Source organism: Takifugu rubripes, chromosome 12 (assembly GCF_901000725.2).
Source record: "Takifugu rubripes chromosome 12, fTakRub1.2, whole genome shotgun sequence".
In the NCBI taxonomy this organism is placed as follows: domain Eukaryota; kingdom Metazoa; phylum Chordata; class Actinopteri; order Tetraodontiformes; family Tetraodontidae; genus Takifugu; species Takifugu rubripes.
This window is the reverse complement of record NC_042296.1, coordinates 7280956-7305414: the sequence shown is the minus strand read 5'-3', so window position 1 is coordinate 7305414 and position 24459 is coordinate 7280956. Positions and strand designations below refer to the sequence as shown.

The window sequence follows — 24459 nt, the reverse complement described above, 5'->3', positions numbered from 1 at the left end:
GTCTGGACGAGCACTTGCTCCGCCCATTTAATCAAGTATGCGCCAGGCGTGACTTGTGTCGACATTGGATTGGAACACATCCCACAATGCATTTCACTCTTGGCCACCGACAGCAGCAGCGATGGCGGGAAGCGTCGGGAAGTTTGAACTCCAGAACCTGTTGTATTGAGGAACGTGAGCAGTCGATTGGCGGCGGTTATCACAGTAACGAGTCCCTTAACCGATGATTCTACCTCTCTGCCATCAGATCGCTCGGGCCTGAGCAACGTGGAGCAAATCGAGCGCTACCAAGAGGAGTTCCTGCTGGCCTTCGAACATTACATCAACTACCGCAAACACAAAGTGCCGCATTTCTGGGCCAAGCTGCTAATGAAGGTGACGGACCTGCGGATGATCGGTGCCTGCCACGCCAGCCGCTTCCTCCACATGAAAGTGGAGTGTCCCACTGAGTTATTCCCACCTCTGTTCCTGGAGGTCTTTGAGGACTGACCAATGGAGTCGCGTGGCTGCGTGCGTGCGTGTCTCGTCCGTTTCTTTGTGCACATCAGAGCCTGGGAACCCTGGTGGTCTTGGGTGGAACCAGCAGAAGGCCTGTCTCAACGAACCCTGTATTAGCACTACTGAGTGTCGCTTCATTCCATAGGTTAGCATTAGCTCTCTGGTCTAGTCTTGGATGAAACCATTCCTGACAGTGCGGGTACTTTTTTTTTTTTTAGTTTGTTTTTTGTTGTGGACGTAACCTCTCACCTCGGATTTCACTTTAGATTTTTCTTCTGTGTGTCGATGATTGTACAGTTAGCTGATTCCTGCTCATGTGGAACCCGTGCATAAGATGCATTTTCCTTCCCTCATGGTGAAAACCCGACCTGAAAGATCAACGACACACGACCACAGCGATCCGTTCATCTGACGCCCACTTTCTTCACTCTTCTGACCCGTTACTACGTATCGTAACTGTCGTAGTTGAGCAACTCACCGTCGTGACTGTGAACTGGCCCAGCAGCGCTCTGGGTAGTCGATCTTAATATATTTATGTCGTTATCAGGGGTTAAATTGGGCCTAACTAGGTGAAGGACCGCCCTTGGAGGCGGGGCATCGCACCAAATCAACCAAAGTTTAAATTAAAGATGTTTGGGGGAAAAAAAACGATCTTGCCTGCAAACATAGATCCGATTTACCCACCATGACTGCAAAGTCAGTGCTAAAGATAGCCTAGCCTGCTCATGCACACAGCATGTAGCATAGCAAATACCTGTGCTGCCTTCGGGTACACCTCATGGAAAAGACCCAGTTTAACCCCTGCATGATTTCAACACTACACTGTTACACTTCCACGTAGACCTCCAATCACAGGAATTCAGCTGCTCTTCAAGTGTGACCTGACGTCTGTCCGCAGCTAACGAGTTCTTGAATACGCACGAGTGTTGCCTGGAGTGAACGTGTTTGGCCGACTGAGGAAACGGTGCTAAATATTGGCGGGCGAACGATGGCAGCATACTGGGACAAAGAAAAGTGTTTCTTCTACAACTGCAGACAGATTATCTGTTCTTGGGCAGGCTAGCAATGACAGCCAGCGTTAACAAAGCGTCTAATCTGTTTTTTTCACGTTATCACGCTACAGGATGAGGAAATGTAATTTCCTGTAAATGGCGCTTCTCCTCTGATGTCGTGTAAAATAAGACATCAGAACTTTTTAGCACTTGTCAAACAAAATCAGGGGTCAAATATCAGAGCTTTAATATATATATTCAACGGAGTTAAACACCAACTTTAATTTATTATCGTGACTCGTTTGGTTTTATAATTTATGAAAGAAATCTTTATTTGCGAAGTTTTACTGCAACTGTTTCCCCAACAGTTTTAGCAACCACTGATATCACCACTAGAGGGTGCCAAATCATGCACAACGGACAGTTTAACGACAAATCAAAGCCGTTAATTCAACATGAATTATTTGTTGCAGCCAGTCCTCACAAAAGTGACACTAAAATATCTGCTGTCTGGGCTCAGCAGCTAAGCTGTGTCTGGCTGGTCCGATGTCGGGTCCGTCCCAGTATGCTGTCGCCTGTGTTTCTGATCCAAGAAGAAAACTCTGATCCTGCTCACAGCTCCATCAGTGAATGGAGCCCCGACCCGTATCCTCGTGGCCTGAGGCGGGCACGGACCCCCTGAAGCACACAATGACACTGATGTCTGGTAGAGACAATCGTAATGCTGTGCCAAAAAAAATGACCCTCTGCAGAGATGCTAGCCGGCGCGCACCGCTCACACGTCTCAGATTCAAGATATTCTCAAGCATTTCCCACATGTAATGATTCTTACTTGGAAGTCTTTGTTCTATGTTTCTTTCCTTCATCTGTGTGTGGTTGGGAGCCAAAATTGACGTCATGGTGCTACGGCGTGCGCGGTCACGGGCCACTTCCTGGCTCCGCCCTCTTGACCCTCTGGACCTCGCCACAGTACCGTGACCGACCTCTGACTTCCTGTCTGGCTTCACCCTCCTGGAAGCAGCTCCTGTGTGTTCCTCATCTCTCTGTCCTGTGAAGTGATGCCTTTTTCTTTTGTAAATCCGAGCAATAGACTCGCTGCAGTGTTTGAACGACCCGGACCTCACACACACACCTCACAAACTGTACAGAAACCAATGCACAGACAATCAGAGGGAGAGACGCGGCGCCGTCGACACTGGTCGTGTTTGCGTGCACCCCCCTGACGGAGGTGGTAGTAAAGAGAGTTGAAAGCGTGTCGCGTGAGCTGAGACGCACAACCCGATAAAAGCCTCAAGTATCGCCACTCGACATGTCCGATATTATTGGCCGATATTGGCATTAAACCATCTGAAATTATCACTATCGTTTTTACTTTTTTTAATGACACGACTTGCCCAGATTACACATGAAACCTCTTAGGGGGAGAGTCACACCTATATCAGTATCGGTTGATATTGGTATCGGAAATTAAGACGTGGACAATATCGGTATATTGGCTATCACAAGAAAAAACTATATTAAACATCCCTAATTGTCAATGTAAATGAAGCAAAGATGGAGGTGAATTTGGGCTGTTGTGATGATAAGGGGATTGGTTGCACAGAATAGTCAAGTTTGAATCTACAGGTCACCTAAAATCGGTCTAGTCTGATACAGGCTAGCTAAGCTGCAATTAGACATGCGACTTATATCATGTGACTGGCTGATCCAATTGTTGCTAAGGTAGAAGGTGTAAGAAAACACGCTGAGGTTAGCATATAGCATGTGTTAACAGTTCCTGTGGATTAAGATAGGAATTTTCTGTCTTTTTGCCTGTTTATCGCAGGTTAGCAGCTATCTTATTGTTTATAGTTTGCAGTTTAGGTTTCCATGTAAAGGACAATATTGTTTAGATGTTAAACCTGCGATCACAACTCCATCCTCTTAAAAACAAAGTTTACTGCTCTTGAACGGTTTGACCTTCTCATACTTCCTGTTCCTGTACCTCTTTTCGTAGGGATTTAGAAACACTCAGGAGTCTCTCGGCACTATAGTCCTTCTCAAAGCCCAGTTGGGTGGAATTTAGGGGATCTAGCCATAATGTTTACATTTGCTACAGACAGCTGGTTCTTAGTCATTTAATGTGGGAGCCAGCACGACGGCCAGTTTTCCTGATGCGATTTCAGATCTAGAAAAGAAAGAAGAGACCTTCTACCTCAGAGTTGATCTAAGTCGGTTCTACAGTCAAACGTCCTCCTTGTGTTTAGCTTTCTTCTTATCTGCATCACAATTCTCCATCAGTCAGTGTTGATGATTAGTTGCAATTTGGTCTCAAGTTAACAAATTTACACCCAGAACATTTTAGACGGACCTCTCGTGAAACTGCCACATCCAGCTTTGTACTAGCGGGAATGCTACGGCTCCACCGTCATCTCACCCAGAGGAAACTCTCTCTCAAATTGTCGTCATATGAAAAAGCTAGTGTTGGCTTATATGGTCCGGTTGATGACTCAGAAAACCAGAGGCTACTCGATGAATGAGCAAAATTAAACTTAATATTGAGAAGTCTGTCCGTGCAACCAGCCCCGCCGTACGACCTGGACGAGAATATTCAGAAACGTTTTTTGACTAAAGAAAAATAATGCATTTGTTTTAGCACAACTTCATAGCAAAAGTTGACAACAAAACATCAAAATTTGACCCTCCTTTGCTATTTTTATGCTAGCATGGATGTTCACAAGCAGGTACAGAACTACTTTAAGTATCTCTGACGTCATGAATGTAAGGCTAATTAATCCTTTTTTCAGAACAGCCGTTTAGCCGTTAGCTACTTTGTGTGCTGTTGGAGGTGAGAGTATTGATTTGGGTGTTCTGTGTCGGCGCATTAAAACACGATCAGAGCGGGTTTCCTACTCGCGGTGCCGTTACGCTGTTGTCTCTCCCGCGAGTTGTTAAAATTACTGTTACATACCAGTAACAAAGTTGCACCATAGAAAAGCTATTTTACAGTATCAAGAAAAAGGATGTATATTTTGAGACTGCAGTATGGGGTTGTTTTTTTTTTTTTACAGATGTTGGCGTAATGTCTTGATAAAATTGTGCTAAAATAATAAAATCGACCTAATCCATTAGTTCATCAAAACAAAGTTCAGTGAGACGTTTAAATATTTCAAAACAACTTGGTTTTTAATCAAAATGTCTAATCAAATTTCTGAAAATTATTTTGAGCTCAGATTTCAGAACCGCTTCATGTGTTGCTAGCATCAGCAACCAAACGCCATGCAAACACATCAAAGGGCAACGTCTTCATGGCATCAAGGACTAAATCCTCCGATGCGGGTTTCCTGTTTTCGTGGTCCACTGACCTCCCATTTTATCGTCTATTCAGCACCAGAAGATGATGGCAGGTGGCTATTGTGTGTGTGGGTTCGGTCCAGTTTTGACAGAACTGGTTTGGATACTTGTGATGATGGTGGTGATGATGATGAAAGCAATGTTTCCTGAGAATAAAGATGGTTTTGAGGCAATAATGGATGGTGTTTTAAATTATTAAATAATCAAATGTAATAAAAAATATGGTGAATTATATGATTAAAGGATTTTGATGTTTTTTTTCCTTTTGCCAAACAATTATTCCAAGTGTGTTAAAAATTGATCTGAAATGCTAAAATCTTTATCTTAATTTAAATACAACATATAACGATTATTAATATACATGAAGTCTCATTGTACACATATTTCAAAACTCAATATTTACCCATACTGCTTTATGTAAGTTTTAATTTTCTGTCACTTTATTAGTTCTTCAACTCTGGGATAAAAAGTTTAAATTAAGGTTATTTTAAGTTTCTGCTACAAATTAAAGCAGTGTAATAATGAAAACAGTAAGAATATAAATGAATTCCTTCGTATGAACCTGGAGGTGACGCTTCCGCTGTCGATGGCTTTTCACACCGGTAAATGTGGGTTTTGGGCGACTTCACGAAGCTCTTTGTCGCCGCCTACTGGTGAACAATGGAACTGACATCACGTAAAATCACGTTCCGCGTGATCAAAGAGCTCCTTCCGGGTATAGGCCCAGTTTAACCCTTTGAAGTCGTCCAAGATGTTGGTTAATAACCCGTTGGTAGCCACGCCCCGGATGCAGTTTTGAGGAGCAATGAATCGCGGGTTTCCTAGGCAACGCCCCTTCTGAGTTCAACTTTGAACCTCAGATTGGTGTGGCCACGCCCCATATGTACATAGTTTTGAGTAGCCATGAAACAAATTTTTCAGGACACGCCCCCTGGGACAGACCATTGTTCACATTGCCTGACCACGCCCAATTCGTGTGATATAGCCACGCCCACTCATGTAAACTCCAGGTTATTTTGCCTGGAATGTTTTTTTACAGTAACCAGTAAACAAGACAAGCACTCATTTATAAAATTTATTTATATATATATATTTATATATTTATCTTTACAGTCAGGTGTGTATGATAGTTTGTATGTATTTATATAGAAATCTATGCAGACTTTTCACAGAGAACAGAACCACGTCAACACGATAAGCCAAGCTGTGGACATTTGGAATTTTCACATAATGGCATCACAAAAATATATGAACACCAACGTCTCTGTCGCCACGGCGATCTCTTTATACAATCACTCCAGAGATGTTACAATCATATTTCATATGGAACCTTCCACCCTGCCACGAGAACCTGTACATCTGTAAAAGTATTTCCTGCCAGTCATTTCTCACACATGGGGGAAACCAAAAAACAGAGGGGGGGATATACAGTATGCTAGCTAACACAGACTTCTGTCTCGTTGGTTCAGGCCGTCTCCACGTGCGGCGATGGAGTCGCTAACGTGTCCAGTATGTCACGTCTGAATATATCAGGAAAGTGACCCACAACTGTCCAAAAAAAACACCCAAAGAAACACAGCACGGCGTGTAAACAACTGCATGAAAAGCCTGAAGTAAGACTGAAACAGTCTCCCGTTTCGTCAGAGACTCCGCCTCTTCGTTCAGTGCGGCAGGGGCGCGGCAGGGGCGCGGCGGGGGGCGCGGCGGCGCCAGTGGTGGTGTCGTTCCAGGAAAGTCGCTCCTTAAATCAACAAAAGCTGTCACGTATTGCACTATGAATGCAACATCTATCCGTCTACGATATACAGACAAGTGCTAACGCTCTCAAATGTACAGTACGCTACGCACAAACATTTACATCAGTGTGTCCGTGCGTGTGCGTCGCCACCACACAGGCGCCGATGCCCTACAGTACAGTACAGGAATATATCAGAAACATAATTACACCTCCACATGATGACTCGACGTAAATTTGGAGCTAGCCTCATTCGATAAAGAATCAGTTGATGCAAATTAGAGTTTTTCTTCAGCTTTTACACATAAATAATTCCTTTTAAATTATTCTCTTTTGCTTCGGGCTTCAAGCGTGCCCCCGGACACTAAATCAAACAATTTCAGATGCAAAAGTTTTGGGTATAATTCTATTTTCGTCAGTGGATGGTCCTCGTCCCATCTTCAGTTTGTGTTATAAAGGACCTGAACCCAAAAGCCTCATGGGAAATAAATGAGCCACGTGGTCTCAGGGGTCGGGGGTCCCTCGCAGTCCGGTGAGGTCCGTGTCGGCGTGGGAACGTTCAGGAATGGACCTTGAAGGCGAGCAGCTGCTCCGAGTGCATGTTGTTGAGCGAGCGCAGGTCCGGCAGCTTCAGCAGCAGCTTGGTGAAGATGGCCGACTCGTTGGGGTGGTTCTTGGTGATGAGGCTGCGCAGGGCGCGGATCAGCGTCTCCTGCAGCGCCTCCACCGAGTTCACGTTCTCAATGCCCGAGCGATCTAAGAGAGGGAAGACGGGGCCGTCAGTTTGGTGAGATTATGATGGCGTGAGATCATCTGCAAGCCTGGAGGGATCTAACCTGCAGACACCAGGACCACAGCGGTGAAGAGACTCATCTCCTCCTCGCTCAGACCCAGGTTCATGAGCTTCTCGCTGAAGTCAAACATGGAGTTCAGAAGGTCACCGGCCCCCATGGCCCTCAGGGCTTCAAGGCTGTACTTTTTCCCACCCAGAAAAGTGACGGTGCGGTTCTTCACGTCGAACAGAGAGGCGAAGCGAACGACCAGCACCTGTGGAACACAACCCCCCCCCCCAGTCAGTCAAGGAACCCCCGCTCACCTGGGCGGACTGATGGAGAAATGAATCGTACCTCAAAGGTTCCAGCCTTCAGCAGGCTGACCTGGTCGTGCTGAGAAAGGTCTCGGAATCCTGGAATCTTCTTGGCAAACTCCACCACCTCCCTCACAGCAGGGGTGAAGCTGTGGGAGAACTCCTCCCACACCTCATGTCCCGATTTCTGGGGGTCCACGTAGGCCGACATGTTCATGGGACAAACCTGAGGACGCACGAATATACTCGGTTAATGATTCCTGTGTATGAAGAATGCGTGAGGTGGTGTTAGTGTGTTATCATCTCACCAGGTACATCCGGTTGCCTCCTCGCCACTGGGACCCCCTGCTGGTGGGGCAGGTTGCAGGTGGCGCTCTCAGAGCTCCATGTGCGTAGGTGGGAGTGTGACTGGCGTCCACGGCCCTGGCCATCCTGAAGGGACAGTGCTTCATGGAATTGTCCTCCTCAGGAAGACAGCCCTGGCTGTTCGGAGGCTCCTGCGCTGCCATGGTAACCAGGTTGTTGTGGTGGTTCCATGCATTCTGCTGCTCCTCTTCCTTGTTGATGTGGGCGGGGCCTGTGGGAGGCAGCGCCTCATTGGCCAGGCTGCTCCGCTCCTGGTTGTACATGAAGGTCTCCTGGTGGGCCCTGGTCACAGAGCCGATCACCTCCTCTTCGCTGCTGTCTGAGGCGCTGGGCGAGGAGGAGCTGGGGCTGGTGTCCATCGCCACCGCAGGTTCGGGGTCAGAGCTGGACTCGGACGCACTGGATGGGGAGCGGGACGGGGCGGAGCCAACAACCTGAGCGGCGGGCTCCGCGACGCCGGCCGACAGAGACGCGTCGACGGGCGGCGCCTGAAGCTGGCTGTTGTTCATCATGTTGTTCATGGCACTCTGCATCTCCAGCAGCATGCGCTGCTTCTCCCGCTTCGGGATGCGACCAAAGCGAACAGCTGTTGGAGCAGACGTTTGAAATTAAATGAGATAAAGTCGTTCATTGATCATTTTTACCACACAAATTTTTGTGGAATACTCACAGTCTCGGGACATCCCCACCATCAGACACTTCTTGAAGCGGCACTGCTGGCAGCGGTTCCTGTTGATCCGCATGATGGGGCAGCTCTCGTTCTTAAGGCACTTCTTGTACTGGATGTTCTGCTGGATGCTTCTACGGAAAAAACCCTGCAGGCACACACACACACACACACACAGGAATGAGGACAGAAGGCAGCAGGAACGGAGCGGTTGTGTCACCGTGTCTGTAAAGAGCAGTTTGTTCCTGCTCTGCATCGGACACGTGCAAGTGGAGCTGAGGTTTGCTACAGCGCCCCTGGTGGATGCTTACTGTTCAAGCAGGACACGTGCAGAACATTCAGGATTTAGCTTAATTTAGCATCAATAGCCTGAAGGTGACACATCTGCCCCCTGCTGTTAACTCCTCCACACAACGTGACAGGCTGGTGGGGGGGGGGGGCAGGTTCTGATTCTGCTCTTAGCTGCACGGTGACCCAGTTAAACCAGCAACAGCCAAAAACGTCTGATTCTACCACAGCGTCTGGCACATTTTGCAGACGCCTCCTCACCTTACAACCCTCGCAGGCGTGCACGCCGTAATGAAAGCCGGAGGCCACGTCACCGCACACCTTGCACAGCAGCACCAGGCCGTTGATTTCTGATGAGAGAACAAACACTTTTAATGACCGACCACACCGATGGTCCTCTGTTCCGTGCCAATCACAACCTAAATCTCAAATTCAAAGAAAGGGACTGGCTTACTGGTGATGCCACTTTTTGCAGTGGAAGAGGCGCGGCCCCCCTTCTGAGTCCCAGGAAGGTTTTGGCACCTGACTGGGAGCGCTGGGTCAGCCGGCTGACCCTGCTGGTGGCGGCTGGGCGATGAGCCACGGGGGGAGGAGGACGACTGGTAGCTGCCGTTGGACGAGTCACTGTGGCACGACTCTGGGCTCGAGCCAGAACTGGAGGAGCTGATGTAGGCTATTACGCCCCCTGGTGAGCGACAGCGGAGGAAAATTAGGCCAAGAACACACTGGAGACAGTAAAACGCATAAAACCTGGAGATTTACTGCCGTAACATCCTGCTTTATTTTGGGTGATACATTTTGCATTTATCAATCACCAGTCAAAAACTGCAATGTTTCACTCGCTTAATGAACTCTCAAAGGGCGCAGAGGGTTTTGTTGCAAAACCAGGAGCGCTCGTGCAACGACAGCAGCTCCTTGACCAGTAGGAGTGCAGCAGACAGCCTGCTGCCGCCTCTGAGCCAGTTTTTCCTCCACAACATAGGCTGACCCGATTTCTTTCCTGCTATTCTCAATGATTAGGTAACAGGCATTACATAATGCCAGCCTCACAAGGGTGTGTAGTACTGTATTGTCAGGCCCCTCCCAGCACCCATTCACACACATCGGCTCTTTAAATGAATGTTTAGGCCAGTTCTGAAGGTAGGATTTTATAAGTATAATCTCATCTTTAGCCAAAACACGGATACTTTTTTTGTATGTTTGCATCTATTATGCATTGACTCATAAACTTTATGGCAAAAAAGGTCAATATTCTGTCTATTTCCTTCAGATTACATAAGAATTTCGAAAATAAGTTCTTTTCCTCTTGATAATTGAATATAATAAACACCTTGACAATTGTTCATTATTTCCAAACAAATAAATATATGAAGTGTTTAAATGTCAATGTATATAAAAGTTTTATTCAATAGTTCGTGACGCGCAATCTAAAAAAAGCAGAAAAAGCGAATTAATACAAAATGGATGATGCCTTCATGGAGAGTAGGAAAATCCAATAGACCGAACAGTGTATGGAAACTGGGCCACCAGTGACCCGTTCCTCAAATCTGTATGCAAGAAAATTAACCAACATCAGACATTTTAGTGCTTAAGATAACTAATCACCAACATCGTCGAATTAAGGGAATTCATTTGTGTTCTCGCTCAACAATTTAAATGACGGACATTCAGAAGGTTCTAACAAAAGTCAAAATCCCAAGGTTCTTTAAACGCTCCGTGACAGTGTGACGCTTTATTCGCCGCGCCCCCACGTGGGGCAGGAAGGTTCTCTGCCCGGGAAACTAGGTCACCCGGAGCCGCTGTGGACAGGCTCACGTGTATCCGCGGCCAGACCCCACACCAGTTCCACGGCGGGAATTATGCAACCGTGACGTCACGACCAATCAGCGGCGACGCACGGGGAGCGTAAACACAGGCGCACATGGCTAGGCTGGCGAGTCCATGTGAGAAGAAGCGAATGCGGAGCAGCTCCAGCCATGTAACCCGGGCAATGACAACAGCCCGCTGGTACTGCTAACCCAGTTAGGCTTCCAGAACAAGTACGGAAACCAACCTTCGACTGTTCGGTCCGATTGTAAAGTCGGTTCGAAGCACACCACATGAGCTCGTCCTGGTTAAACTAGCGATGGTTCTTTAGATGCAACGTCCTTGCAAATATTCTAATGGTGGAACGTTTACTGTCACCGAACCAGGGGGGGGAAAAAACACACTCACCAGCTTTGCTTGACTCCATGGCAGACGGGTTTTGGGGGTTTTTTCCTCCTCCTCTGCTACCTCGGTGCCGAAGCCGTGTTTTCGGATTTCGGTTTTCAGCAACTATGAAGTCGCTGATTGATTCCCGGTTCACAAGCGGAGCTTTTGAGCTACAACATTTCCAGCGACGCGACTCATAACCACCGTAAACACGTCAGTGGCGAAGTCGATTTCGGGAATAATTTTACATCAAACCGCGGTCAAGTTTTCGAGGCTTTTTTTTCCGAGTCTCCCTCGAAGATTGCGCCGCACACAAACGCACCGTGGTGTGTTTCGGATCCTCGGGAGGCACAGGAGAAGAGGCTGTGACCGAGAGGCGCAACTCCGCTGGTTTGGAGGCTGGTTTTGCAGCGGCTGCTGCGAGCAGGCTGCAACCATGTGACCCAGATCGTCGCTCCTCCCCCTGCAACTCTGCACCGGTGTCACTATAACCCACTGACATACTTTCACCCGTTTAAAAGTCCACCAAAACCGTCGCCCACCGTGTCAGATTTCACCAGTGTGAGCAACAACTTGTGCGGAACAAACTAAAGTAGCGTTAAAGTGAGAATCCGCGAGACTTTAACGAAACGGCGACGGGAAACTGGCCCCCGACTCTGGGACCAACTCCGCTGGTTGTTGGTTGTGTTGCTGCCTGTGTGATGTAGGTGACGTTTCCGGTTTTAAGGGACAATATTCGGCCATGGAGACCCTGGGCTGGGGACCGATCCCTCACCCCCAGCTCCACAGGACGTCTTACACCATTAAAAGCAACTTTTCACTTTAGAGCAACAGAGTTGCAGAATAAAGTTGGTGGAAACTTCCATCAGCTGCAGCATCACTCGGGGTTTGTGGTCGCCCCCCAGGGCAGCTTTTTGCAGCATTGCAGAAAACGTGCTAATTCTGCCAGATCCAGTCCAGTGTGGAGCATCTGGGTCGACTGTTGCATGTTGCAGGTGTGTCGTTGCCTTGCTGGCCATCTGTTCAGAGTGTTGACACAAAGGTGGGTTAGCCTTATCGGCGCCACCTTTAAGTGCGCTCTAAAGGACCCTGGTATCTGTGACAGGAACCCAGTTTGAATCCCGGTTTACTGGTGTCCAGGGAGGCAGGAAAACGGTCCAGAATCTCTCCAAATATAGAGAAATGTTCTGAGTGTTTTGTGCTTTCTGGCTGCTGTTCGGGAGTCGACGCCGTCTGGACCAGAACTCTCCCCCGCGCTGCATTCTTCCCGGGTTAGCATGACACGGAGAAGCTTCCCTTCCCCTCACACCGGTCCTGTCCCAGGGCGCTCTCGGGCTAAAGTTTCCTCACATTTTACAATAGGATCTTATTTAGGAGTAACCCATCCCAGGTGGGACCGGCCCGAGCTCTTCCCTCTGGGAATTTTTTGATTTTCACCCAGCAGGTCAGAGGTCACCGGGGCTCCACACTCGAAACTGGGGAGGAACAATGGAGCTGGAGTAACGTGAGAGAGGGGCGCTTTTCCTCACTCCGCCCTTCCGTGTTTTCCTTTGACCCTTTCAGGTCAGGGCAGGTTTATTTTGGTGGAAAGGCTGCTGCCACCCTGACCCTTTCCCGTCACCGGGCCGGAGGCCGTGTTTACCATATTTAGCATCCAATTTTCCCATTTAAATCTTGTTTGTGAAAAATCGAACCTTCGCTCTCAACACAGGAATGTAAACACCTCCTCTTCCTCCCCCAGAACATCTTTTTCCTCCACTTTTCATTCCAAAGAATCTGATTCCAGAAATTCCAAGTTTTTTTTAGACGTGTCAAATGCTGCTCAGCTTTAGTAGTTTTGGGAACGCTGATGTTCCTTCCTTCTCCGGAGATTCGGAAACCTTTTCCTTGACTCACAGACGGTCCGTGCCGGGTCCCCTCCCAGACTGTTGATCTTTCCAATAATCAATGATCGATCTGATCACTCCTACTTGGTTCAGACTGATGATGCCTTATCCCAATAAATCCAACTTTATTTATAAGGCGTCTCTGACAATCCAGATTGCCTCCACAAACCCAGAGCCCAGCAAAGCTGCCTTTTAAAAGTGAGAAACCTTGAGCAGGACCAGTCTTCACTCATATCGAGCTTCCTGATCCTCAGTTGTTTACATTGTGATGGGGGAATAAACCATATCTGTCCACAGTTGCTACTTTTGTTGTTTAAAAAGTAACATTCTCACAGCTATAGAAGGAATTCCCGGATGATTCCAGTGATCAGCACTGTTTGTCATGACGACCCCTTTAGGATGACCTCAGCACACACAGAGACAAAAATAGGTTAATGATTGACGTGTGTGTTTGTGAAGTTCGCCTACATTACACACAACCTTTTAGCACCTTTAATGACGCTTCGTTTAGAAGTGGGTCAAAAGTTAGGACAGAAAACCCCTGATCAGGTTTCTGGAGGTGTTTGGACCACGGCTGGAGGTGGACGAAAGACCGCCGGCGGACGTCTCAAAATACACCCCAGCTCAGTTTCACTGATCCTGATTTATTGTTCCAGTCCGGCACTTTTGTGCTGAAGGATAACGATGCGGTCGGATCACAAATGCTGACAGAAAGTCTCACTGGAAAGTCAATTCGAACCTAAAATCCCTTTGCAACTGTGACTTTAAGTAACATTTTAGATCTTTTCAGTCATTGAATGCTACTGAACACTTAAATCAACAGTCCACTTTGAAGAAACTGATGTGTGGGTAGAACCAGATGTGTCAAACATGGTGACTTCAGCCCTTCTGCACCACTGGAAGCACGACCGGCACCGTTGTGTTGATCCGCCTTTAGGTTTAATTTTCCCTCCCTTTGATTAGGATATATCTGAGCTATTAACTCAAATTCACAACATATTTAACTCTTCAAATACTGAAATAAATTTTTTGATGCAGGAAACATTTTTGGTCGAACATATAGGCCGACACATCAGGGATTAACGACGGTGGTGATTAAACTTCACCAGTAAAAATGCTCAATTAAAGACTAAACCTGATGTGCAGCTTGATTATCTCGCGTCGGTCCGAAGCATTAATATCAGTTTTCTGCTTTTTAGCATTTTTGCTGCGGCTTGAACACGTTTTGAAACATCTAGCACAAAAAAACCAAACAGTCACCATAAAAAGGATGTTTATTTTTTGAATGTACAGACAGGCGATGCACTCTAACGGTAGCGGTGCAGCTGCAGGGTGTTGCGCCTCTTCCAGGCAGCGCAACGGGAGCCTCCGATGGTCAGGTGGAACTTGTGGCCCTTGCCCAGGCCGCGGCTCTTCTTTCCTGCCGAGGTCAGGCCGCGCATCTCTCTGTGCTTGTGCACAGGCTTTGTGATCCACTGGGTGTCTGGGTTGCGCCTGACGGCTTTGTGGAACGGGTCGACCAGAATCACCTCGAAGAACTTGTAGGTGGAGTCTTCGCCCACCCAGTAGGAGTTGAGGACTCTCAGGGCGCCGCAGTGACGGCCAGCACGCTCCTACCGAAACAAACAAAAGTGGACGAGTGAGCGACCAAAGTCTGAGAGGAGCACCTGTGGGAGAAACAGTGAAGTGACAGTGAAGCTGCACCGCAGAGCTCTGAATAGAATCAGACTGGATTGTTTACGTGTGAAAGTTGGCAGGAAAACCGGACTAAAGCGTCTGGAGAACATTTAATCCGTTTAACGCAAGGCAGAATTTAGAAGGTCAAACTGAGATGGCAGAGGACTTTGGACACGTAGGAGAGTTGACTCATGTTCCAGAAAACATTAGTAGCAGAATGTGTATTAACCCAGATCAGAGAACATCACTGACGTAACAAGGAAGTTTTATTCATTACAGCAAATAAGTCACCACATGTGGCCCACCATCATCGGTGCTGCGTTCAGGAGCGTCGCTCAGCTGCAGCGTCACCCACACGATTACTGTGGAATAATCAACATACCTCAGCAACAGACTGAAGGCTACGGGCGAACTTCATCTGGTTGACACCGTGGTGCACTGGTTTGCCATAGGTGGCACCTTTGGGCACGGGGCGTTTACGGCCTCCGCGGCGCACACGGATGCGGTAGATGACGTAGCCTGCAAGGAGAAAATGGTGAGAACAGCAGCGCGGACCTTGGTGCCATAAGACTGGACCGGCACCCACCCTGCTTGGCTTTGTATCCCAGTCTGCGGGCCTTGTCGGGTCTGGTGGGCCGTGGAGCGCGGTGGAGGTTGGACAGTTGGCGGTACTGCCAGCACCGGACACGGAGCAGGAAGCGCATCACATCGGACTGCTTCTTGCGCCATAACTCCTGCATATACCGATATGCTCCCATGTTGACTTATCTGAGGAGGAGAAACATCCAAGTCAACTACAACATTTATACTCAGCACGTTGCCATGAACACAGAAAGCTGACAAATGTACAACACTGATACAGAGGGTCTGTCTTATTGTCAGATATATGTCTACAAACTGAAGCACTTGTCACAATGCATATGGACATACATCTGTCCCTAAAGGAGTATAAATTAATAAATACTAAGTGGATGATAGAAATGATGAATGGTTCTTTATTGACCGTACGTTCTCACATCAAGCGTGCTAGTACACAAACTCACGCCTCGAATAAAGACGCTGAACGACACTAGCATAGCAACATTAGCCAAGAAACATTAGCTCTTAACACCGCACTTTGTTTGAATTCCAGCATTATTACAATCGAAAAGCATTTATCGGTGTAAAAGCCTGTACCTCGACAACTCCTAACAACGTATTTGAAAAGACAATATAGAAAATATATTAGCTTGCAGCCGGTTCAAATGCTATCAGTTCTGCTGCTGCTCCACACCGATAGGCTTCAAAATCACTGATCAATGTCCATTAACTGTAAATATTACCGCCATTGTGTATATCAATAAGACGTTTAACGGTGCCTTGTGTAAAAACAGTAGATGAAGGTATATACATGCAGATTTAAATGGATTGCGTTTGATACAAATGCATAGAAATACTCGCTTACATGATGGCGTACCAGCCGGAAAGGGAGAGAAAAAGTCCCAGCATGCTTTATGAGAATCACAGTGACGTACTTCCTCTTTGTCATTGTGGGAAATGTAGTTTAAATGGACAGATTAGTATCGGCGCTGCAGGGAATTCTGTCAATTTTGTCTGAAAAGAATAGTTTATATATTAGAGTACCGAGTTTCCCCCCCCAATGTTTATAATCTCACAACATATTAACAATATGTAGACACGTACTCACAGTGTCTTTAGAAGTAACACCGAGTTTTTAATAATATGTTAAAATATCTCGAGCAAGCTTTTAAATGTGCCAGCTTCAAAAATTCAAAACCTAGTAAAGTTTATGTTTACTCTATGTTCAGAGCAGTGGATTAATAATCGCTGGATGTGGGAGCAGAGACGCGTTAATAAACCACTAAAAGTTACGGATTTAAATGGTCATAAAAAAATCATGTTTCTCGTTAAACATGTAATTAAACGTCCTGAGAGATGATCTTAGAGGATTGTGAAAAGTAAATTCACTCAAGTCAGAGGCAGAGTAGTCATGAGAAGAAGTCGTCCAAGACAAACTTGAAACGTTCGTTAAAAGAGGAAATTGATATCTTTATTCAGTTCCAGCGTTTTCCAAATAAAAGCGGGAGCCCTGTAGGGGGCGGTAAAGCAACACCCTGCGCTGGCCCGCGTAGAAGAAGAAGCCACGCATGCTCAAAGCGGGATTTAGCTTGACAGCGTAGGTAGCTAAGATGGATGCGACACTTTTAGATTTGGTAAACCTCTAGAATCCCAATGATCCAAGTAAGGCACATAACCACGTTATTATTATTATTTTAGTAATTTACTATTTATGGCTCTCAAAACTGTATGACGCGTGGTTAGCCTGTTTCCTAGATTGTAACTAATAAAAGGAAAAGCTAGCTCAGCCCAAACGTAGCGGATTCCCAGAGCCTCACTAACTCGTATCTGTTGTTGTCTCATGTTTATCGTGTAAGACTATTAACACCGCAACTATGTTAATTACAGGTCCGAGATGGGTAAAGGTTGTAAAGTTGTGGTTTGTGGTCAATCGGCAGTTGGGAAAACGGCAATACTCGAGCAGCTGCTTTACGGAAATCACGTAGTCGGTACGTAAATGACGTAGCGGCCAGGGGGATTTTCCTCCTCGGTGACAGCTGATCGCGTGCTCACTGTCATAGGTTCCGAGTCCGCCGAGACCCAGGAGGACGTGTACGTGGCCTCGGTGGAGACTGACCGCGGCGTGAAGGAACAGCTGAGGCTTTACGACACCAAAGGGCTGCACGATGGTCAAGATCTGCCCAAACATTACTACTCTGTGGCCGACGGCTTTGTGCTGGTCTACAGCATCGACAGCCTGGAGTCTTTCAGGAGGGTCGACATGGTCAAGAAGGAAATAGACAAATCCAGGGACAAGAAGGAGGCATGTTTACAATATTTCAAGTCAGTGCCTTTGGGAAATGTACAAACTGTAGAGTTCAATCACCGGCCCCTTAATGGAAATGTTGGAACTCCAGTGGCGGCCCTCCTCTGGAACCGCAGCAGATTTACCGACGTCTTTTTGCATCCTCAGGTCACAGTCGTAGTCCTGGGCAACAAGAGCGACCTGCGGGAGCGTCGGCAGGTGGAACACGAGGCGGCGCAGCAGTGGGCTCGGGGTGAGAAGGTGAAGCTGTGGGAGGTGAGCGTCACCGAGCGCAGCTCCCTCATCGAGCCCTTCACCCAGCTGACCAGCCGGCTCACGCAGCCACAGAGCAAGTCGGCCTTCCCTCTGCCGGGCCGCAAAAGCAAGGGCACGCCGTCCAATGACATCTGACCCTCCCAGCGGGCCCAGTACCACTCCGGTTGCTTCTGGTTTACGTTCATCATTCCACCATGTGGAGAGCGCCGTCGCCGTCTGGTTAGCCTAGCCCAGCTCTGGTTAGGGCAACTAGTTTACAACTTAAAACAGGTTTTAATCTAATTATTTCTGTAGTTTACATGGTGGACGAGTGTCCAAATGTCAGCGCTATAGTCAGCGAACCAGACCTGAGGCTCATCTCTAATCTAACCCTAACCCACGATCCACGTGCTATTTTATTGGTTCTGGTGAAACCAAAGTTGTTTTTTTTTCTAGTGTTAAAACTGTCACAAATCATTTCATCTCGGCATGAACGAGCACTTTACGACCAAAGATGCGACGTCTTCAAGAGTCTGTCCATGTTTAGTTGAGAATCACAGCACATGTAACATTAGCTGGCTCTTCCCTCTGAAGCCGACCTGAACCCATGAGCACCGCATCATCCGGGTCGCCTCTCAGGCCTCGAAGCAATAATATCACTGGTACTGCGTTTACTCGTGATGTCACTTCCTGTCTTACTTCACCTCCTGCCTGACTGGACTTCTAGCTAAAGCACTTTGACCAGTAGAAGATAATTTATTTTTGTCACTTTATCAAAGCCACATTCCTTTGATGTGAAGCTCCTGCAGCACTTTTGTCTTTGATTTCACAGAGATTTACTTTTCATTCCAGAAATAAATCTGTTAATAAAGCGTTGCCGATGAAAGCGGCGTTCTGGTGTTTCCCGAAGACGACCGCAGGCATCTGTTGGTCACGTTTAATTCATAAAAGAAGAAACAGAAAAGTTCTTGATAAATTGGTACAGAACACAAATTACAACCATAGCTAAACATGTCTACATGTGTGAAACGCACAGAATTTGGAGCGGGGAAGCAAACACCAACTGGAACTTCTTACAGGTGAGGATCGACACCGACGTGACCGACGGGGAATCATGCTGCGACACGTTTCATCTTACGGGTTAGCATGAACGTTTGCGATCAAAAACACGAGCTAAAGGCGGCGCTGTCGGATTTCGTTACAGTTGGGCTTCAGTTAACTTAAAAATATACAATAAACAACACAATTTCAGGAGTTTAAGACTTCAATTCTGAGATAAAAATCCACACGGCTCCACCCTCCACCCCTGAGTCAGCCCCCACCCACCCACGAGTCAATCAACCGGCGGCTCGTCGAGCGATTATGTGGCGTAGCGTTTGGTCCACTGTTTGGCTATCCGGTCGTGTTCGGGTCTGTTTGTGGTGTACTGTGTGGCGATGCTTCCCACCAGGGGGTCCGCTGCAACAACAACGTTCACAGGCATCACGTTACACATGTGGTCCAAACGCGTGTGTGTGTGTGTGTGTGGCTCTCACCAGGGTTGCAGTCAGTCAGCAGGGAGCAGATGGACAGTAGGACCTTGGAGATGGTGAGGGCGGGACTCCAGTTGTCCTTCAGGATGTCCAGACAGATCACCCCCTGACTGTTGATGTTGCAGTGGTAGATCCTGGTCCGGAACGTCACCTGGCAACACAAACACACATGATTTCTAAAGCCCACAGGAAATATACTGGTGAATTATTTGAGCCGAGAAGAGATTCGGTCAGATTTTATTCATATTCTGTCCCTCCAGGAGGAGAGCAGCTCATTCTTTGTGCGTGGGCTCCCTCTAGTGGAGAAGGCGAACACGACACCCCTGTTGGACAGGTTGAGGACTCACCTTGGGCGGTTTGAAGGGGTAGTCTGGCGTGAAGGCGATGTCCAGGAAGAAGACTCCTCCCTCATACACAGAGCCTGGGGGACCCAGGATGGTGGACCTCCACTCATAGATGTTGTCTCCTTTGGGACCAGCACTGTCAGAACAAAGATGTCCTTAATGAGCGGGACCTTTCCAGTGTTTTGGGGTCGCGTCTGCCCAGGTCAATATCTTCAATCATCAACAAAAACAAACCGCAGCTTCTATAACCTCCACTTTTGGGCTCAACCATCTTTTGAGAGTGTTTGACGGCGCAACTCCAGGCGGCGGCGCCGCCGCGGACAGAGATGGTAGCGTCGCCCACAGAAACGACCACACTGAGGTTTCTCTCCTCCGACAACAGAGGCGGCTCACATTCTCAGACAGGCCTGCGACGACGGCGAGCCGTGGTTTCCTCCGGCGTTCACAAAGGCTGCCCAGTGCTTTGTGTTGGCTGGTGTCATGCAGCCGGGGGGGGGAGGGGCTTCTGCCAACGCGCGGCGGCACCGGCGCTGACATTTCAGCCCCGTGTCTTTGGGCCTTTAACCTTTCGAAGCGGCCTGCAGCTGGTCTCTGCTCCTCCAGCACGTCAATGTTGCCACATCTCTCCGCCGCTGATGCGTCCGCTGGCAACGGGGTCGTGATGTCAGGCGGTGGCGCCGTGACGCGCCGCCCGACGGAGGCGATCCTTTACCGGGATGGCGATCTTCTCTCCTCCTGCCTCCCTCCGCTCACACACGTTCTGACTGAAATCCACCCGATCACAAAGCCATGGACGGTAATACGAACACCCTGGATCTGTCGGCGGTTGCCACGGCGCCCCTCTGGTTTTAGCCAATCACAGAGCTTCGCCAACACGGAAAAGTAAGTGATGAACTTCAGCTGGGAGACTCGTGGCTTCTCTTAATTACCACCGAGCTATTTCAGTACTTCGGAGATCAGACCTGCTCCACCTCCACAGGAGCCAGTGGAGGAGGTTTGGACACAGTTCCAGGTTGGGGGGGGGGGGGACACATGGACAGACTCTGGACACTGGGGGGTGGACTACATTTCCCAGAGGAGCTGCCTCCACTGCCCATGCCGGCAAACGCTGCCTTGCTCATTGGTATCCAGACGGTTGGCGGCCTCCACCGTGTAATTATCCGTGCACGGTGCCTCTGGCTGCAGCGCCTCGGTTGGCTGCTCTGGAGCTTTGTGGACACCGTCAGGGACGTCGGGAGGAACGGCAGCGCCTCCGGTCGGCCGCTTCCTCCCCGGGGAGCCCAACTCTTATGGCAGAACTGCTGCGGAGGCCTCGGCCTCGGCGAACAAACAGCGGAGGAGACCCGGCCGAGGGGAAGAGGAGGAGCCAGAGGGGGCGGGAGGACGCAGAGGGAGGCGTCACGGGGACGGCGAGGCAGATATCCCCCGATGACGGCTCCGCTCTCAGGGTGTAGAAGAAGAAAGAGGCTCCACGTCCTCCCCTGAGGGTTGTAATCAGGTTTTGATAACCGACTGATGAAAGGCTGAACGTGAACCACGGGAGTCACTGGTGACAATGGGAGCCCGTCAGGACTCACCGTGGCGCTCGCCATGATGCTGAAAACTCAGGATTACCGTCACATAAAGTGTCTGAACAAGCCCTGGAGCGCCCGAGTGTGTCTCAACATTATTCTGGATTAATGAGAATAATCTGGCCACCGGTCCAGAAAGGGTCAAATCAGGTGGGCACAAGGGACCGGGACATCAGAGGGACCACAACACCCGTCCAACTGTTTGATCGGCGGCTCCAACGAGAGAGAAGCGGCGTTCCAACTGCTCGCCGTTCCAGCCGACGGGACCACAAACCACGAGGGACGGCGGGGAACGCTTCCTAGTTTCCTCGAAACACCGGCTGCAGCGAGGGCGCGTCCTCCTCCCCTCAAAGCGGTCCGTCTTGTTTCTGGAAACGCTTTGATGCTGTGTGTAAACAGTGCTGAGACGGCACACGGAGGTTCCCCAGGCGGCAACCGAGAGGACTCCGAGTGTGGCGGATCGGGAAGGACGCTAGCTGTCCCTGATGGACCGTTTAGCCTCATCGCTAACATCAGCACAGCCACAGAGACACACACACACACACACAAACACACACACACACGCGCCATGAAGCCGCGCCGGCTCACCTGCAGTTGGGCGGCGGATCCAGAGTAATGTCGGCCAGTTCTTTCTGAATTCTGCCAAAAGAGGAAACAGACAAATGTCAAAAGGAGGTGGATCTGGTGTAGCTCAGCATCCGTTGGACAATTCTGCCGCCACAGGAAGTGCGTCGTTCTCTTTGATGTGACACAGCGGCGCAGAAATAAGCAGAAGTTTACGCGGCGGTCCAAACTGACGGCCCTCCCTCAGCTGTACGCGGTGCGTCGGATTCAGATTTCTCGTGAACTGGCGCCCAGCTCGAGGCTAGCGGCCTTAGCTTAGGCAAGAGCGCTTGGAGTGAAGCCGTGGCGCCATCTAGTGTCCATTGCTATTCTGTCAACGGTTGTTCCCAGAGACCCAGACCCACCTCTTAGCGCTGGTAGACAGGAGTTTGGAGGTCTTGCTCATGCTGGCTTTGCTCTCTCGTTTCTTGGAAGGTGTGTTGTCTGGCTGCTGATGGTGGCCGGAGGATGTGGAGGATGAAGAGCTGGTGCTGGCACGGGAATCCTCATCCGACATACCGAGCCTGGAGGAAGACAAACGGCCCCGGATGAGACACCAGGTGAACTTTCAGGGAGTTTTATTATTTTTTACAGGTGTGTGGGGCGGCGTGAGGAACGGCCACTGTGACACCCTGGACACGGGAAACTTGTTTTAGGGCGAGTTTAAGAATTTCACCGGTGGAGAGTTCGAGGCTGAATGTCAAACGTGGTTTGAACGGCCAGGCCCGAACTGAATTTTAACTCGAGTTAACCGCTCTACCGGTTTAAATCACCATCCTCTGGGTGTTATCGAGGAACCTAGCGACTGGGCATTTTAATTCTTTCATAACACTAAATTGTGTCCTAGGCCAATGTCTGCTGTTATTTTTAGCCGAGCCAGGCTGCGACAAAAGAGGACTCCTTTGGCGAAATAGTCCGACTAAAGGCCTAGTTTACCGACCCACACCTCGGAGTGATAAAGCCGCACGACACCCATGGAGAGCCCCCCTCCCCAGCCCTAGAATCGACTCTAAGAGGTCGGAGTGGAAAAGCAGGAACACACCGACGGGGCGATGTCGCAGCACCCCAACAGTCCCCGCACGGATCAAACTTTACCCCGAACAAGTTGGTGCGGCTCCGCCAATCGATTCGGAGCCGCATCGCGCCGCTCGCACCAAATACAAGCGCGCCGCACACTTAGGAGAGGTTTTAAACGCGTTTTTAAAGCGATATCCGTCGACACGCAGCTGATCTCGCAGAATGGTTCGACTCCCGAATTGTCCTTCCGACTGTAACGCGACATTTTGTATCACCTGTATCCTCTAGAGGACACGGACCCCTCAAACTGTCACAGTATCACCGGCTAAATTACAAATATTCCAGACTTTATACCTTTCTTTGTGTGGACAGCCTGTGTGCGTACGTGTGTGCCTCCGCCGCCTGGACGCACCAGTGTCAAACCTGCGTCAAGCACGAGACAGGAAACTTCCGGTCATCATCTAAAAAATAAAACGCCCAAAGCCGTGTTCACAATGCTAATGCTAAAAGTGCTAAGTAGCATTTTTTTAATACGTACGATCCAGGGAAAATCAACACTAAATATGCGATTAATGTTGGAATATTTTGCCAAACTCCAAAGTGTAATAAAGGTTGCCTGATTATCAAAATAAAATAGTCACCTTTGATTTTTCAAGTTTAAAATAGCAATTGTGTATTTTTTTTTGAGAAAACATTTCGATTTTCATCACAGGAATAAAATATATATTAAAAATGTATATCCTTACTTTATGTCCTCACCCTATGCGGCCTGAGTAATTAACAATATTAAAATCCTTGCATTAGTGGCTGTTGAGGAAAGTGATTTCTTAAAAAAAAAAAAGGTTTAAAATTTGAAGCTTATTCTACCAGTGAATTAAGAAATAAATGGCAAAGTCGTCCGTTTCTTCAGGATCGGCGCTTTTATTTTGTGCGTGATCGAGTTCCGGTGTGATGCTGCCGCTGGACGCGTGCCTCCCCTGGCAGGAAGTGTTGATCCCGCGGCCGACGTCCTGACGTCACGGTCACGTATCCTTATGACGCTTCACACAGCGTTGTAAAGTGACGTCACAGAGAAGAAAAAGACACGGAAAGAAACCCCAAAATTCAAACTTTTAACAACCCCCCCCCCCTCCCCAAACATTGTGTGCCTACAGTTTTAGCCTGGGCAAATTTCTGTGAAATACTCAGAAGTTTTGTTGAAGGTAGCTCGAGTTGCATTCATCTTGTTCCATGTGCTGCTCATTTCAGGTTTCACTTCCCATCGTTCACCTACCTCCCGCTGCAAACGCCACTTCTCCTTTTCTGTCAGCTTCCTCCTCCCACGGTGTGCGAGGGTGGGAGGGGGGGAGGCTGGAGCACCCCCCCACCCTCCCCCCCCATGTGTCAACCATAATTAACTCTGCCACTGTTGCTCCACTTTGGTTTTGTAACACACAGGCAGCAGCAGAGCTCCGTCTCCTCAATATCACCTGTGGCCCCGTCCGGCCAGCTCCCGCAGGTAGCGTTTCTGGAGGGGTTTTATTTTGAAAACTGCCCAGGAACTTCCCGTCCG

General features: G+C 48.6%; 5 protein-coding genes across 13 annotated transcripts in view; 2 read left to right on the top strand and 3 right to left on the bottom strand.

Annotated features, from left to right (window-relative positions):
* thrb (thyroid hormone receptor beta) overlaps positions 1 to 4999 on the top strand; it is a 56654-nt gene extending 51655 nt beyond the window's left edge. For all 7 annotated transcript variants that reach the window (XM_029844867.1, XM_029844866.1, XM_011609149.2 and 4 more), the window contains one exon: positions 248 to 4999. In XM_029844867.1, the coding sequence (XP_029700727.1) occupies positions 248 to 489 (242 nt within the window). In that variant the 3' untranslated portion in view covers positions 490 to 4999. The remainder of the gene's footprint in view (positions 1 to 247) is intronic.
* An 885-nt stretch (positions 5000 to 5884) lies between these two features.
* On the bottom strand, positions 5885 to 11584 carry nr1d2b (nuclear receptor subfamily 1, group D, member 2b). Its single transcript, XM_003969103.3, has 8 exons — positions 11181 to 11584; positions 9421 to 9651; positions 9228 to 9316; positions 8682 to 8826; positions 7954 to 8597; positions 7686 to 7871; positions 7395 to 7605; positions 5885 to 7314 (listed from the first exon to the last, which is right to left on the bottom strand). The coding sequence occupies exons 1-8, from the start codon at positions 11197 to 11199 to the stop codon at positions 7118 to 7120; spliced, it is 1722 nt and encodes a 573-aa protein (XP_003969152.2). The 5' UTR covers positions 11200 to 11584; the 3' UTR covers positions 5885 to 7117.
* A 2717-nt stretch (positions 11585 to 14301) lies between these two features.
* Positions 14302 to 16312, bottom strand: rpl15 (ribosomal protein L15). Its single transcript, XM_003969063.3, has 4 exons — positions 16167 to 16312; positions 15309 to 15490; positions 15105 to 15241; positions 14302 to 14658 (listed from the first exon to the last, which is right to left on the bottom strand). The coding sequence occupies exons 2-4, from the start codon at positions 15478 to 15480 to the stop codon at positions 14353 to 14355; spliced, it is 615 nt and encodes a 204-aa protein (XP_003969112.2). The 5' UTR covers positions 15481 to 15490; positions 16167 to 16312; the 3' UTR covers positions 14302 to 14352.
* A 535-nt stretch (positions 16313 to 16847) lies between these two features.
* Positions 16848 to 18721, top strand: nkiras1 (NFKB inhibitor interacting Ras-like 1). The gene is made up of 4 exons (XM_003969064.3): positions 16848 to 16963; positions 17189 to 17289; positions 17362 to 17603; positions 17754 to 18721. The coding sequence occupies exons 2-4, from the start codon at positions 17196 to 17198 to the stop codon at positions 17994 to 17996; spliced, it is 579 nt and encodes a 192-aa protein (XP_003969113.1). The 5' UTR covers positions 16848 to 16963; positions 17189 to 17195; the 3' UTR covers positions 17997 to 18721.
* Positions 18722 to 18762: 41 nt separating this feature from the next.
* ube2e1 (ubiquitin-conjugating enzyme E2E 1) lies at positions 18763 to 23377 on the bottom strand. Of its 3 annotated transcripts, none has more exons than XM_029845191.1 (6): positions 23262 to 23377; positions 22256 to 22414; positions 21876 to 21926; positions 19720 to 19852; positions 19376 to 19523; positions 18763 to 19298 (listed from the first exon to the last, which is right to left on the bottom strand). In XM_029845191.1, exons 2-6 carry the CDS (start codon positions 22405 to 22407, stop codon positions 19201 to 19203), a joined length of 582 nt encoding a protein of 193 aa, XP_029701051.1. In that variant the 5' UTR covers positions 22408 to 22414; positions 23262 to 23377; the 3' UTR covers positions 18763 to 19200. The 3 variants fall into 3 exon arrangements, with proteins under 3 accessions (XP_029701051.1, XP_029701052.1, XP_029701050.1); XM_029845192.1 differs by having other exon boundaries at positions 23183 to 23312; XM_029845190.1 differs by lacking the exon at positions 23262 to 23377 and adding an exon at positions 22933 to 23086.
* Between the last annotated feature and the right edge of the window lie 1082 nt (positions 23378 to 24459).